We start from the raw sequence: 15937 nt of genomic DNA on the forward strand, positions 1-15937 counted from the left end.
GGCCAGTCGATATTTTCCCCCCTGCCATGTCTCAGGCAACAGCTTTCCTGCACCTTAACAACAGATGAGGTGAGGCAGCAAATATAATGAAGTGGTGGGTTATTTTAACTACAACAACCCTCAAAACATACAACAGGATTCAAGGCCAGAATTATTACATTTTACAGGGAGAAGGGAAATTCTGAACAAGAGGTGTAATGTGCTCAAGATTACTTGGCAAGCCAGTGGCCATAGGCAGTATTAGAACACAGGTCTCATAGGGATCCTAGTCTACTGTATCCATGGGTAAAACTGTAAACTGAATAGTAAGAGAGAAAGAAAATTTCTTCAAATAAACATTTATACAAATAAATACTTTGTATGTGTGTCTAAATATATCTGAGGTAATACTGATGGGTGAAAATAATTTTAATAACCTAAAATATCTGTAGTCAATACATAATTTTGTTTATAGAAAATTTATATCTCTGATATCAAAGATGTCATAAGGACACACCTAAGTTAAATGACTATCTCGCAAATCATACTTATAGTAATGGTTTACAATGCTGGAGATACTCTATTTTATTTTGTCAGACAAGTTAAGTACTTCATAGAACTTGCACACTTACCTTAAAGCAGGTAACACAAAACACTTAGCATTTCAAATAGCCTTGCAAAGTGCCACCTCCCCACAGATCTAGGATAAAATAATTCATGCTAGGCAATAATGACCACAGATTTCACATATGTCCAAGTCTATATACTTTCTAATGGGCAGACCAGCATGAAAGAAATTAATGGATCACTCTCTTTAAATTTAGAAACCAATTTTTTTAAACTCACATAAATCAATATCAAATTGTGAACTTTATGCTTACAACACAGAAAATAATTCTAAAATTAAAATTAGCCTAAAAATGAAAATTGCTGTTTATATATATCTTTAATCAAAATGAAGCAATGGATTTATTACCTAATACAGTGTCATTATCTAGCATGCAAAAATTGTCAAGAAATTGTACAACTCTAACTAAACTGTGTATAAAGAATCCAATCCTTTCAAATTTATTGAAGTAGCTAATAAAAACCCTAAGAATATAAAGGGCACTAAAAAAACACTGAATTTACATCTAAAAGGCTCTGCAGATCTTACTTTATAGGTAATACTTTACAACAGAAATAAAAAACAGGACGCTTAATTGTTTAGTCTAATTTCAAGCCCTATTATAAAATGTAACAAATACATAGTTCACTGCAATGTTATTTAATTGGCACTGTCCCAAGAAAGCAGTTATTGTTCTACACTTATAAATGTCACATGATTAATGTCATGTTTCAGTCAGCTGACTGTATTGTTCCATATTAATAAATAAAAGATACACTCATTTTTTTAAATGCTCGACTTTCCATGTTACTTTTTTCCCTTCTAACTAAAGAGTAAACTACATAATCCTGGTAGGAACCTCACAAATTATTTCCTTCTCAGTCATTTTTAAAATACCATATTGAGTCAAATCTTTCAGGGCTACATAGCAAGATGACATGCCTGCTCAGTTTTGATCTCTAACAGGCTATTGCCTCAGTGTAACTGACTTCAACAAAACCAGTGATTAATAATACAATTTTCACTAATGTAACAGAATAATTATGTGGGTTCCATGTTTCGATGTAAACCAGACATGTCGAGGAAAATGCCCTCCTATCTACACGCATTTGTTGAATCTGCAGAACTTACATAAAACAAACTATAAAATTAAATAAATGTCACTACAATTCATAACCAATACCTCCTTAAGTGAAGTACAACTAATAAAACTGTTACTTGTATCCTTTTGATTCCTATAAAAGTGGCTTCAAAGCAAGGAACTACCAAACTTTCAGACAGCATTTGGCTGCCTTAGCTGTGATGAACTGTTTTTCCAATTCTGCATTTCCAAAAAAAAACCAAAAAACAGAAAGGTCTTCACGTAGTTTAACAGTATCATCAAACTAACAATGAGAAGATAAAAAAATATCCGAACTCACCTTTATTTCCTTGCCCTTTAGGTCTCTGTGTAGCAAGATGAAAGGTGTAGTAATAAGAAGGGAAAAAAAGGGAAGAGAGGAAAAGTGTGTTAACCCGAGACGTTACCGGAGACAAGTTATTTTAAACAATCCGCGTAGGAGTGAACCCCACCACATCCTCCATCGCCACCGATCTCCCCACAATCCCGGTCCTGAAACCTCCCACCCGCCACTCGGAAGCCGTCTCCCCGGGCTCGCTCGCTCTCAGCCCCGCGTCTGCCGCCCTCGGGACGCGTCCGAAGGCCCCGGAGCGCAGTCCTGCCCGCACCCTCCGCGGCCCCGCGGCCGCCCGCCCGGGCCGCAGGCTCCGGGGCCACGGCGCACGCCCCAGCCCAGGCTGCGAGACCGCGGTAACTTGCGTCCCGGGCACCGTTACGGGCCGGGCAGCGGCGGCGACAGGGAGGAGCCGAAGCCCCAAGCGAGGGTGGAGCTCCGCGGCTCGGGCCTTCGCCAAGCCTGCGGCCTCTGCTCCCTCACCTGATCCACGCTAGTGGCTGACATTCTTCACCGCAACCCGAGAGCTGCTGCTGCTGCTGCTACCGCCGCCGCCGCCGCCGCCTGGGCCTCTCCCTTGTGCACTCACAGCAGTTGGCTGCCGCCCTCGGCCGAGAGGCTCTTCCTGCCGCCGCCGCTCGCTGAGAAGCCAGAAAGACGGCCTCGCTCTCGGGAGTTGGTGGAAGGGGCTCGTCTCTTCCGCTTGCACGCTCCTCTTCCCCTCTCGCGCTTCGCTTCTCGGGTCCACAATGGCGGACAGACTCCCTGGTCTCACTTCCGCTCCGAGCCTCCCTGACCTTCCGCTCTCCACTCTGACGTCCGCGCTCACCTCGCTCTTCCTCCCCCACCCTCCCGCCGCCGACCTTGGCTCCGCCCCCGCCTTGCCACGTCATCGGAGACGGGCCCGCGCGGTCGGCCCCTTGGCGCAGGCGCCGCGGTGGGAGCGCGCCAGGGAGGCTGTGAGCGCCAACTTCCAGCGGCGCGTCTGTGCCTTAATTCTGTCTGGCTCTGAGGCCGCTGGGCGCGCGTCGGGGGGCGGCATCCAGGAATGGGTCAGGAGTCGGACTCCGGCGCATTCTGAACAGGAAGTTAACCTGGGAGGCTGGCCGAGTTGCCCGGGATTCTAGAGTGGGGCCGGCGCGAAGTGAGGGTTGGCAGGTAGGAACGCCGCAGCCGAGCCGAGGCCGCCTCCAAAGCCGAGGCCGGCGGGGGCCAGTCAGCCGTCCCCGGGACCGAGTTGCTGGCCCGGCTGGGAGCCAGTATATGCAGCGCTAGTGGCTGTGTTAGAGCTCTGGGCGCCGACACTTAACAGCACATAGCGGGTGCACGGGCGAATGTTCGTTCTCGCCAAACCCCAGGAGCATGGCAGGAATAACTCATATTCTGCCGTTTGCTCTGAGTTCAGAGCGTGCCCTCCCCTGCCGAGGATTTTGGTGAATGAATAAAGTTACTTTGGGAAAGGTAAGCGTGGTTGCAGAACGCTTTTTCAATCCGAAAAGGACAGATGTTTCAAGGTTCAAGAGAAACCGAGAAAGTTACTCTTCTGCAAAACCAAAGGAACTGATTTGCAACATTTTGAATGTTTGGTTAAAATTACGTCTTTTCGTTAAAGGCAAAGACTACTTGCCTAAAGCGTGTGAATGTTGACTGTATATAAAGGAATAACTTAAATGGCCAAATCTTTACCTCAAAACCGTCGGATAAGAGATTAACTTTGTGTTTAACAATGCAACAATATTTTAGAAGCACTGAATAATAGAGGTGAATCCTATCTTGGGAGTCCGGTGTTTCATATAAATCGCCGAGAGGCGTTTTTAGGTCAGCTCAGCTTCCCCTCTGGGAAGTTAAGTTTTTGACACATTCTGATTGACCATGTGCTCAATTTAAAGATCAGAAAGGGGATGGATAGTGAGAGACAAATTGTAATGAACCTTGTATGCGTAGTAATTGCCCAGATTCACTTCGTACCCAGCAGCATTTAAACTATTTGAATTTTCCCCAGTATTTAAGACAATTTCTGAGGCTTTTTGTTATCTTTAAGTAACATAGTATAAAGGAACCAAGCACGGAAAATTCAATTTGAGGGTTGATTAATGCATTTTTGGAGGGAAGATATCCTTAAATATGCTTAAGTGAAGTGAAGTCGCTTGGTCGTGTCCGACTCTTCGCGACTCCGTGGACTGTAACCTACCAGGCTCTTCCATCCGTGGGATTCTCCAGGCAAGAATACTGGAGTGGGCTGCCATTTCCTTCTCCAGAGGATCTTCCCAACCCAGGGATCAAACCCGGGTCTCCCGCGTTGCAGGCAGACACTTTAACCTGTGAACCACCAAGGAAGCATAAGGTGAAAGTAATCTCTGAGGAGAACACTGAACCCCCTCCCCGCCACCCCCCCCCCCCAACAATTAAAACCTGCTTTGAAACAGAAAGGTCAACAACTTTGTTTCATTCTCATGTGTGTGCCTGCTCAGTCACTAAGTTGTGTCCGACTATCTAGGAACCCATGGACAGTAGCCCACTAGGCTCCTCTGTCCGTGGAATTTTCCAGGCAAAGAAATTTATAGTGGCAAGAAAAAGCAGAAAACAAGTGGTCCTAAGGTTTCCCTAAAGCGGTGTATTCCAGAGTGTTTCCCTAGGCTAATAGCATCTCTGGGGAACTTAAATTAAAATTCTTGGTACCCACCATATATACTAAGTCAGAAACTCTAGGATAGGGAAAGTCTTTATTTTGAAATACCCACAGATTAACAGAAGTGTTGCAAAGAATTTCTATGTATCCTTCACCCAGCTTCCCCTAATAGACACATATTACTTAACCAGTTACTACATTTATCTAAACCAGGAAATTGACATTGTTATAGTACTGTTAGCTACAGACCACCTGGATTTCCCGTTTTTTCCACTGGTATTCTTTTTCTTATTTATCTCCCCCCAGTTTGTGAGTTTCTTGGTCTACTCTCATGGCCTTGACATTTTTTTGAAGTGTATAGGGCAGATGTTTTTAGAATGAACCTCAAATTTAGTTGTTCTGATGGTTTCTCACAATTAGGTGGGGGTTGGTGGTTCAGTGGTAAAGAATCCACCTGCTGAAGTGGGAGACGTGGGTTTGATCCCTGGTCTGGAAGATGCCCTGGAGAAGGAAATGGCAACCCACTCCAGTATTCTTGCCTGGAAAAACTCATGGACAGAGGAGCCTGGCTGGCTGCAGTCCATGGGGTCACAAAAGAGTTGGACACAACTTAGTGACCTAACAACAAGGTTGGGGTTATGGATTTAGGGAAACGATACCACAAGTGCCGTGCCTTCCTTATGTCATTATATCAGGGCTTGTGACATCAGTATAACTTGTCACTGATCATGTTAACCCTGGTTATTTGGGCTAAAGCTGTGTCTGCCAGGTTTTCCATGGCAAAATTAGTATTTTCCACTTTCCGTACTCTAGTCTTGTGAGGTGAGTCGTTAAATCCAGCCCATACTCAAGGAGAAGGGAATTAAAGCTCCCCTCCTGGAGTATTTGGAATTCCTGTGCAGGGAAGATCTGACCTTTCTCTCATATTTCTGTCACTAGGGACTCATGGATATTTATCCAGTGCTTTCATAATTAATTTAGTTGCTCAACTTGTTCCAGTCTTCGGCCCCTGGGAGATCAGATTGATTGCTGTGTGCTTTTGCCTTACCTCTGTCCTTTTTTTTTCCTCCCCAAGCACTACACTTTGGAACGGAAGTATTTCATTCATTGTAATGTTTACTATAAGGAAACTTACTGTGACAAGGAAATGGTAAAAGAAAACATCAAGTAGCCCTAAAGTCTCCCTAAAGCTCATCAAAGTATGATCCTGGGATAAAACCATCAGTGGTACCTGGGAGTTTGTTACAAAATGCCAGTTCTCCAGGGTTCCACCCCGTAGTTAGGAAATCAGACACTGGAGATGGGTCCCAGCAAGTTGTATTTTATGAAGCTCAGGTGATTGTGAAGCACACTAAGTTTTAGAACCACTGCATCTAAGTTTCCTCAAAGATCCAGGTCAAAAACCTACTCAAAGGACCCATGCATTCTGTTATCAGCCTTAGTGAGAGTTTCTGAATCACTTCTAGTTATTTGCTTTAAGAATAAAGCAGACAAGACATGGACAGCTGTTTCACCAAAAGGGGTATACAGATGGCAATTAAGCATTTGAAAAGATGTTCAGTGTCTTTTACCATTAAAAAAGTGCAAATTAAAATCACAGTGAGATATCACTGCACATCTATCAGAATGGCTAAAAAAGGTGACCAAATGGCTTGCAAAGTTGTAGTGGAGAACTGCATCACCCTTACATCACTGGTGAGACTGTAACTAGTACAATCCTTATGGAAAACAGTTTAACAGTTTCTTATAAAGCTAAGTGTGTGATCATCAATGATAGTTACATTCTTGAGCACCTACCCCAAAGAAATGAAAACTTGTGGTTGACTAAATAATGGCTTTGCTATATTTTGACTAACTCTAGTCCCCAGAATTTGTGAATATGATACCTTACTTGGCAAAAGGGTCTTTGTAGTTGTGACTAAGTTAGCGATGTTGAGATGGAAAGATTATTGCGGATGATTCAAGTGGGTCCAATAAAACCAGAAGGGCCTTTATAAGAGAGAGGCGGCAGTCCATGGGGTCACAAAAGAGTTGGACATGAGTTAGTGACGACACAACAAGGAGCGCCAGAGTTAGAAGATCTTGTGTTGTTGGAAGCAGCACTTGGAATGTAGCTGTGAGCATAGATATGCTGGCCAGCTCCGGAAAGAGAAGGCCAAGATCAGATTCACCCCTGGAACTTCCAGAAGGAACTCAGAATTCTGGTCTCCATAACTGCAAAATAATATATTTAAGGGTTTTTTAGATTAAGCTTGAAGAGATTTGGGCTTCCCAGGTGGCTCCGTGGCAGAGACTCCACCTGCCAATGCGGGAGACACGGCTTCAATCCCAGGGTCTAGGTGATCCCATGGAGGAAGAAATGGCAACCCACTCCGGTATTCTTGCCTGGGAAATCCCACAGATGGAGGAGCCTGGTGGGCTACAGTCTGTGGGTCATGAAGAGTTGGACACAACTGAGCACAATTTGTTACAGCCACAATAGGAAATAATGCATTTCTGTGTTCATGCAAACATCTATACACATATTTTTATAGCAGCTTCATTTATAATAGCTAAAAACTACAAAAAACCTAGGTATCTTTCAGTGGATGAATGGGAAAACATTCTGTGCTACATCCATACCTGGAATACTAGTCAGTAATAAAAGGGAAAGGAAAAAAGAGCTGACATAGAAAACAACTTGAATCTTGGGATGAGTGAAAAAAGCCGGTCCTGAAAGCTTATATACTGTGTGATTCCGTATATATATGTTGTTCAGTCACTCAGTCGTGTCCAACTCTTTGTGACCCCATGGACTGCAGCACAGCAAGCCTCCCTGACCTTCACTATCTCCTGGAGTTTGCTCAAACTCATGTCCATTGAGCCAGTGATGCTATATATATTTAATAGTCTTGAAATGACAAAATTATAGAAGAAAGACAGATTAGTGATTCCCTGAGGGTTAAGGCAGAGAAGGCAATGGCACCCCACTCCAGTACTCTTGCCTGGAAAATCTCATGGATGGGGGAGCCTGGTAGGCTGCAGTCCATGGGGTCGCTAAGAGTCCGACATGACTGAACGACTTCACTTTCACTTTTCACTTTCATGCATTGGAGAAGGAAATGGCAACCCACTCCAGTGTTGTTGCCTGGAGAATCCCAGAGATGGCAGAGCCTGGTGGGCTGCCATCTATGGAGTTGCACAGAGTCGGACACGACTGAAGCAACTTAGCAGCAGCAGCAGCAGAGGGTTAGGGAAGATTTGACAACAAAAGGAAAGTGGGTACGGTTGTAAAAAATCAACAGAAGGGATCCTCCTGGTGATGGAAAGTTCTGTCTTGACTAGAGAGATGTCATTCTCCTAGTTGTGACATTGCTCTATAGTTCTGCAAGACATTCCCAGTGGGGGAGCCTGAGTAGAGAGCATACTATGTCTTCTGGATTATTTCTGACAGTGTGTGTGAGGGTACACTTAAGATAGGAAGTGTGATTTTAAATAAGGACTCATACCTTTCAAAAAGATAAAGCAAACATGGAAAAAATGGCATACCTCTTATTAAATGAGATGATGTATAAAAAGTACCGTTTATTTTGAAGACTAAAGATATGGCAAACTGGCTTACTATTCCATGAAAAGGGAGAATCTGTTCAGTATGGTTCCCATCTTTCAATTTACTCTGTGTAAGAAGACAGAAGGAATCAATCAAAATGTGAACTCAGTATCAATTTACATGGTTATTTCCTTCTTTGTAACTTTCTGCTTTCTAGATTTTCTACTCTTATAATTTTAAAACCTATAAAATAGTTAAGGATGAGCTGAGTCAGCTTAGGATTTTTCCCACTCTTAATGTGTGATCACTTTCAAAGTCTAATCAAATTTCTCATCTCCCATCGTTGATATCTGATCACCCTAGCCTGCCATTCAGTAAGAAAGCTCTTGAAATAAGTTTGGAAAAACTTCTCCCTGTGCTTGATGTCTTCTCTTAGTAATTTTCCATGCACAACCCCCACCCACCTTTCACACACATAACCTGTTTGTTGTCTGTAAAGCCCCAGTTGTCCTTAATGAGAGCTGAACTCATCTCTCCTATTTCAATAGTTTTGACACTTACCACAATAGTCTTAAACAAAGTTTTCCTTACCATTTAAAAAAAATAGTTAAGGATGAAATGTTATATGTCTTGAGATTTGTATTTAATCCAGCTAGAGAGAAAGAAGGAGGAAACTGACTGGATCAGCTGTTATTGAGGCTAGGTCATAGGTCTCTTTATTATGGTCTCTCTTACACAGTTGAAATTTTCCATGAAGAAAATTTAAAAGAGAAATTACCTTATTTTTGCTGTTGTTGCAGTCAGCTCTCATCATTCTCAATGGGAGACCTGTCGCTTAGTCATGTCCAGCTCTTTGTGACCCCATGGACTGTAGCCCACCAGGCTCCTCTGTCCATGAGATTTCACAGGCAAGAATACTGGAGTGGGTTGCCATGTCCTACTCGAGGGGATCTTCCCAACCCAGGGATCGAACCCGCATCTCCTGAGGCTCCTGTACTGGCAGGCAGATTCTTGACCACTGAGCCATCTAAGGAAGCCCCATCATTCTGGATAGTTGGGTTCTATAAAATCTCTGGAAACCGAATTAGCAAATACTAAGCCATTTCTCTGGGGGAGTTACAGGGTTAAGTTCCTGGCAAGCCTCTCATCCCAGCATGTTTCTCAATCAGAACATAACCTTGTTTTGTTTATGTTTTTGCTTTAAGGATACTTTATTTCATATATATTATTGATTCATTAACATTGAGCTCTGGGCCAAGAGCACTAGAACTCATGCCCAAACAGAGCTTACCTAAAACACGTGTTTTCTCTATAGGACACGTCACAGTGTTCTTGCACTTGTGGACACCAGATAGCATTTCAGCACTACATATGAGGGGCATTTTAAACAGAAATCAGCAACAGAACGCATAAAAATGTGATAATTGGCCTTTGATATAGACTATGAAAATGATGTAGGTAGACAGTATGAGTTGGAGAAGGAAATGGTAACCCACTCCAGTATTCTGGCCTGGAGAATTCCATGGACAGAGTAGCCTGGCAGGCTACAAACCGTGGGATCTCACAAAGTTAGACATGCCTGGGCGACTAACACACACATACAGTATTAGAGCTGAAACAAGGCAGTGTGTAGCCATATCAGACCTCAGTCAAGACTTGTACCTCCTTCAGCAACTCAGATTTTCCCCTAGTCTGCCCTTGTATATCTCTACCATCACTAAAGTGTTCGAATATTGATTTGAGGGTTATAAATAAATTTTAAGAAGTATATTTGCAAATACAGAATTCATGAATAACAAAGTGATAAGCATAATGATTGACACAATGTAAGTTATAAGTAAGTGTTCCTTTCTCTTTTCATAGGTACAGACTGAGATGTTGAATTACTCAAAATTTTATATGAGTCCTGTGGTTCTCATATAAGTGAGTTATGTTAGTGAAATATATTAGAAAGTAATGTGCAGGTGGGACTTCTCTGGCAACTCAGTGGTAAAAAATCTGCCTGCAACTCAGGAGATGTGAGTTCGGTCCCTGGGTTAGGAAATGGCACCCCACTCCAGTATTCTTGCCTGGAGAACCCCATGAATAGAGGAGTCTGGTGGGCTACAGTCCATGGGGTCACAAGAATCTGACATGATGTAACAACTAAACCACCACCATCAATGTGTAAATTCATTTGTAGTACAAGTGTCATTTGTAGTTGGTTATAAGTGGTGGGGGGGTTAGAGAAAGTTGAACATAACTTCCTAGCCTGTGAGGAAATTAGATTTAACTTAATTGTTTTAAAAATTTTGGGTAGTTCCTAGTGGTCTAGTGGTTAGAATTCCATTGCCATGGACGAGGTTCAATCTCTCGAAAAGAATGAAATACTCTCTTAGACCAGTGCTATTCATGAGTCCAAAACTGTATGAGAGGCAACAAAAAATAGAACACATGAATTTTTCAGTCATATGTATCTGGCTTCAAATTCTTGCCAACCCACCTAATAGCTGTGTGAACTAAGGGTAAAACATGCTCAGTTTCCTCATTTTAAAAGTGGAATCATCACACCCATGTCACAGAGTTGTTGAGAAACATTTTTCCAGCACTGGGGCCAAGCAGGGACTCTTGTTGTTTCGTTGATAAATCATTTCTGACTCTTTGCAACTCCATGGACCACTTCTGTCCGTGGGATTTCCCAGGCAAGAATACTGGAGTGGGTAACCATTTCTTTCTTCAGGAGATCTTCTCGACCCAGAGATTGAACCCGCGACTCTTGCATTGCAGGTGGATTCTTTACGACCGAGTTACCAGGGAAGAAGTGACTCTGGCAAAGGGTAATTCTCTCTGAGATGCAGGAGGATGTTGTATCCAACAGCCTGCTAATTGCACTCTACCTCAGTCTCAGATAAAGAATATGCAAATAGGACTTCTTTGGTGGTGCAGCAGATAAGAATCCACCTGCCAATGCAGGGGATGTGGGTTCAGTCCCTGATCTGGAAGATCCCACATGCCTTGGAGCAACTAAGCCTGTGCACCACAACTATTGAGTCTATGCTCTAAAGCCTGGGAGCCGAAACTACTGAGAGCCCCTGTGCCAAAACTAACTGAGGCCCATGCACCCCAAAGCCCATGCTCTGCAACAAGAGAAGCCACCACAGTGAGAAGCCCATGCACCACAGCTAGAGAGTGGCCCCCAATCCCTGAAACTAGAGAAAGCCTGCACACAGCAACAAAGACCCAGTATAGCCATAAATAAAGTAGAATGTACATGTCAAAAATAATTTTTTTCAGTACAAAAAAAAAAAAGAATATGCAAATCATCCTGAATTCCCCTTTAGTGACCCATCATAAATATTCCATTCAGGAGTTAAGGTTTTACTTGTGAACGTAAGCAGAACACTGATTCCACAATATTTATCAGCATTCATCCAACCCTTTCTCCTCTTTCCCAACCTTTCCATTTATCTTCTTCATCCTTCCTCCGTATTAAGCAGCACTTTGGTTCTTCTGTTTGTGCACAGGGATGGGATGTAGCTACGATGTGGTGTCTGGTGCGCAGGGGGATGATTAAAGGATTTTCGTCCTGGCCTTTTAGGTTTAAAAGCACAGGTGCACACGTGCTCAGTCACTTCAGCGGTGTCGTCAGACTTTGTGTGACCCTATGGACTATAGCCTGCAGGCTCCTCTGTCCATGGGATTCTCCAGGCGAGCATACTGGAGTGGGTTGCCATGTAATGAAATGACAGAACCTGGTGATAGTCTGGGGTATAAGGAACTTAATAGAAAGAAGAGTTAAAGGTGCTTCAGGGGATTCTAGCTTTGGAGATTAGGAAAAAGATGGTATTATGGATAGACTTAGGAACATAGTAAAAGGATGCTGGTTTGTAACAGGAAAATGTTGAGCATAGTTGCAAAGGTTAAATTTGAAATAATATTTGTACATCCAGTTATGGTTTTTTTCTCCTCTTTTATTAAAAAATGTCATACATTGGGGGGAAATAATGAATATCCCTAATAGATAATGAGAATGTACAAATAAATAAAAAGAAAAATACATTTCCAATAGAAAAATGAACAACTCAATGCCAGTGATTCACCAAAGAAGACACCTAAATGACCAATCAATGTGAAAAACTCTCAACCACACAAACCATTTAAGAATTGTGAAATGTAATTAATAATTTAATATAAATTATCAGGATAGACTTTAGCCATAATTACGTTGCTTCTTTGGAGAAATGGTTCTTTTCCCATACAAAATTAGACCTGAATGTGCTTCAAATGTACTTTGAAGCTGTGACTCAGTGCTCTGACTCACGGAAGTGAGAACCTGAGAGGACAAAAGAGACAGGGAGCCTGGCTGGAGCACAGTAGGTTGATGTGACTTAAGAGCTGATCCAGAAATGTGATAAGAAGAGCTGACAATTGGAGGAGTTAACAATGACAATATCAAGTGAAAAAGATAGTCTTTTAAAATTGAAATAATAGATCTCATTTCTGAAAATGAAAAAAAAGTGAAATATAATCCTTCTAAACCAGCTGCTTATTTAACATATGCAGAGTACATCATGAGAAACACTGGGCTGGAAGAAGCACAAGCTGGAATCAAGATTGCCGGGAGAAATATCAATAACCTCAGATATGCAGAAGATACCACCCTTATGGCAGAAAGTGAAGAGGAACTAAAAAGCCTCTTGATGAAAGTGAAAGTGGAGAGTGAAAAAGTTGGCTTAAAGCTCAACATTCAGAAAACGAAAATCATGGCATCTGGTCGATCCCATCACTTCATGGCAAATAGATGGGGAAACAGTGGAAACAGTGTCAGACTTTATTTTGGGGGGCTCCAAAATCACTGCAGATGGTGACTGCAGCCATGACATTAAAAGACGCTTACTCCTTGGAAGGGAAGTTATGACCAACCTAGATAGCATATTCAAAAGCAGAGACATTACTTTGCCAACAAAGGTCCATCTAGTCAAGGCTATGGTTTTTTCTGTGGTCATGTATGGATGTGAGAGTTGGACTGTGAAGAAAGCTGAGCACTGAAGAATTGATGCTTTTGAACTGTGGTGTTGGAGAAGACTCTTGAGAGTCCCTTGGACTGCAAGGAGATCCAACCAGTCCATTCTGAAGGCGATCAGCCCTGGGATTTCTTTGAAGGGAATGATGCTAAAGCTGAAACTCCAGTACTTTGGCCACCTCATGCGAAGTGTTGACTCATTGGAAAAGACTCTGATGCTGGGAGGGATTGCGGGCAGGAGGAGAAGGGGCCGACAGAGGATGAGATGGCTGGATGGCATCACTGACTCGATGGATGTGAGTCTGAGTGAACTCTGGGAGTTGGTGATGGACAGGGAGGCCTAGCATGCTGCGATTCATGGGGTCACAAAGAGTCGGACATGACTGAGTGACTGAACTGAACTAAAACCAGCTGGGCTTCCCAGGTGGCGCTAGTGGTAAAGAACCCGCCTGCCAATGCAGGAGACATAAGAGATGAGGGTTTAATCCCTGGGTTGGGAAGATCCCCTGGAGGAGGGCATGGTGACCCACTACAGTATCTTGTCTGAAGGATCCCATGGAAAGAGGAGCCTGGTGGGCTACAGTGCAAAGGTTCGAAAAGAGACACAGCTGAAATGACTTAGCACCGTGCAAAAAATTCCTATAGCACACTAGATTCCAGTAAGCCACAGTTTTATTAACATGAACACAACATGAATGAAGTGATAATTCCTCGTGAGTAGAGGAGGGCTCCCCAGATGGTGCAGTAGTAAAGAATCTGTCTGCCAAGCAGGAAACGCAAGACACAGGTTCAGTCCCTGGGTCAGGAAGATCTCCTGGAGAAGAAAATGGCAACCCACTCCAGTATTCTTTCCTGGAGAATCCCATGAACTGAGGAACCTGGCGGCCTATAGCCCACGGGGTTGCAAAGAGTTGGACATGACTGAAGCGATTTAGCAGACGCACACACAAATCAATTAGCCAGGAATCCATTAGCACAATAATCCAGCCAAGGAAGATCCAAGGGAGCAACAGATAAATACAGAAAAGCACTGAAGATGCATGCTTTTAGGTACATGATAAGTGCAGAAGCAAAAGGTACACTCATATCCAGCAGATGGAATTTGGCTTGACAACCCTAGAGGATACCCTGGCGATACAGAAGAAAGTGATAGACTCTGTTAAAGAAAAAGTGTCAGAAGAAGAAGTAGAATTTCCCCAACTCTATTTGGAATTTAGTGGAAAAATTAGGAAACAATAGTGAAGAAACTTCATTTCATCTGCTTTTTGACTCAGTGTATTTTATGACAAATCTTAGCTTTGCAATAGTTGTTGCAGTTAATTTTCTAGTCTCCGTCTTATACTGCAGATTATTTTAGTGACTGAATAAAGCTTAGAATCCTCAGAGTGTTTCCTCATTTTGCAGACTGAAATTTCTGAAGCCATGTTACCATGTTAGTACATGGAGTGAAATTACAGGGTCTATTACTCTCAATTATATACGCTTTTAACATATAGAAAGAATTTTATTTTATTTTTTAATTCTAAAGAGAATCCTGGTGGCTCAGTAGTAAAGAATATGCCTGTCAATGCAGGACATGCGGGTCCAATTTCTGGGTCAGGAAGTTCCCCTGGAGAAGGAAATGGCAACCCACTCCAGTATTCTTGCCTGGAAAACTTCATGGACAGAGTAGCCTGGCAGGCTACAGTCCATGGGGTCGCAAAGAGTCGGCCACGACTGAGCACACGTGCATACTTTCGATGAAAGCTAGTTCACTTTATGTTTTCCCTTGTCCCCATGACTGATGGCAGAGGACTAGATCGTTGGATAATGTCACCAACTCAACCAACTCAATGGATATGAATTTGAGCAAACTCTGAGAGACAGTGAAGGATAAGGGAGCCTGACTTGCTGCAATCCATGCAGTCACAGAGTCCAACCCGATTTAGCTACTGAACAAGACTGACTACTGCTGCTACTGCTTCTAAGTCGCTTCAGTCATGTCTGACTCTGGGCGACCCCAGAGACGGCAGCCCACCAGGCTCCCCCGTCCCTGGGATTCTCCAGGCAAGAACATTGGAGTGGGTTGCCATTTCCTTCTCCAATGCATGAAAGTGAAAAGTGAAAGTGAAGTCGCTCAGTCGTGTCCAACTCTTAGCGACCCCATGGACTGCAGCCTACCAGGCTCCTCCATCCATGGGATTTTCCAGGCAAGAGTACTGGAGTGGGGTGACATTGCCTTCTCCAGAACAAGACTGACAGAAAACACCTATTGATTCCTTCTAAAGTTCCACTAGGTGGTGCTACAGTGAAATTAATCATGACTTTTTCTCTCCTTTAATCAGTAGTTCTCAAACTTTAGTCTTATTTTGGAATTGCAAGTGCTGTTTGTTTTCTCCAATCAATTTCTTAATTGTGTCATTACCAATTAACAAAAACAGGTCACCTCACTGCTTCTCTGGTGCTACTGTAATGTAATACTAAGGAGGTGAATGTGAAAATGTTAGTTGCCCAGTCGTTGCCTGTTTACAACCCCATGGACTGTAGCCCACCAGGCTCCTCTGTCCCTGGGATTTCCTAGGAAAGAATACTGGAATGGGTTGCGTTTCCTCCTCCAGGGGATCTTCCAAATCCAGGGATCAAACCAGCATCCCCTGAATTTGCAGGTGGCTTCTTTGCTACTCAGCCATTAGAAAATCCATTAATGTAAGATACCACTCAAAGCTTTGATTGTGTAGACTAAACATTCTAGTTTCTA

At 43.1% G+C, this 15937-nt stretch overlaps 1 protein-coding gene across 7 annotated transcripts in view; it reads right to left on the reverse strand.

The window, feature by feature from the left end:
• Window positions 1–2876, reverse strand: part of YTHDF3 (YTH N6-methyladenosine RNA binding protein 3) — a 34491-nt gene extending 31615 nt beyond the window's left edge. For 4 of the 7 annotated variants that reach the window (XM_018058465.1, XM_018058464.1, XM_018058460.1 and 1 more), the window contains exons 1-2: window positions 2524–2876; window positions 2008–2032 (exon numbers count right to left, since the gene is read on the reverse strand). In XM_018058465.1, the coding sequence (XP_017913954.1) occupies window positions 2008–2032; window positions 2524–2547 (49 nt within the window). In that variant the 5' untranslated portion in view covers window positions 2548–2876. The remainder of the gene's footprint in view (window positions 1–2007; window positions 2033–2523) is intronic. The other 3 variants (XM_018058463.1, XM_018058459.1, XM_018058461.1) reach the window with 3 other exon arrangements.

The sequence above is a fragment of the Capra hircus genome, chromosome 14, assembly GCF_001704415.2.
Source record: "Capra hircus breed San Clemente chromosome 14, ASM170441v1, whole genome shotgun sequence".
Taxonomy (NCBI): Eukaryota; Metazoa; Chordata; class Mammalia; order Artiodactyla; family Bovidae; genus Capra; species Capra hircus.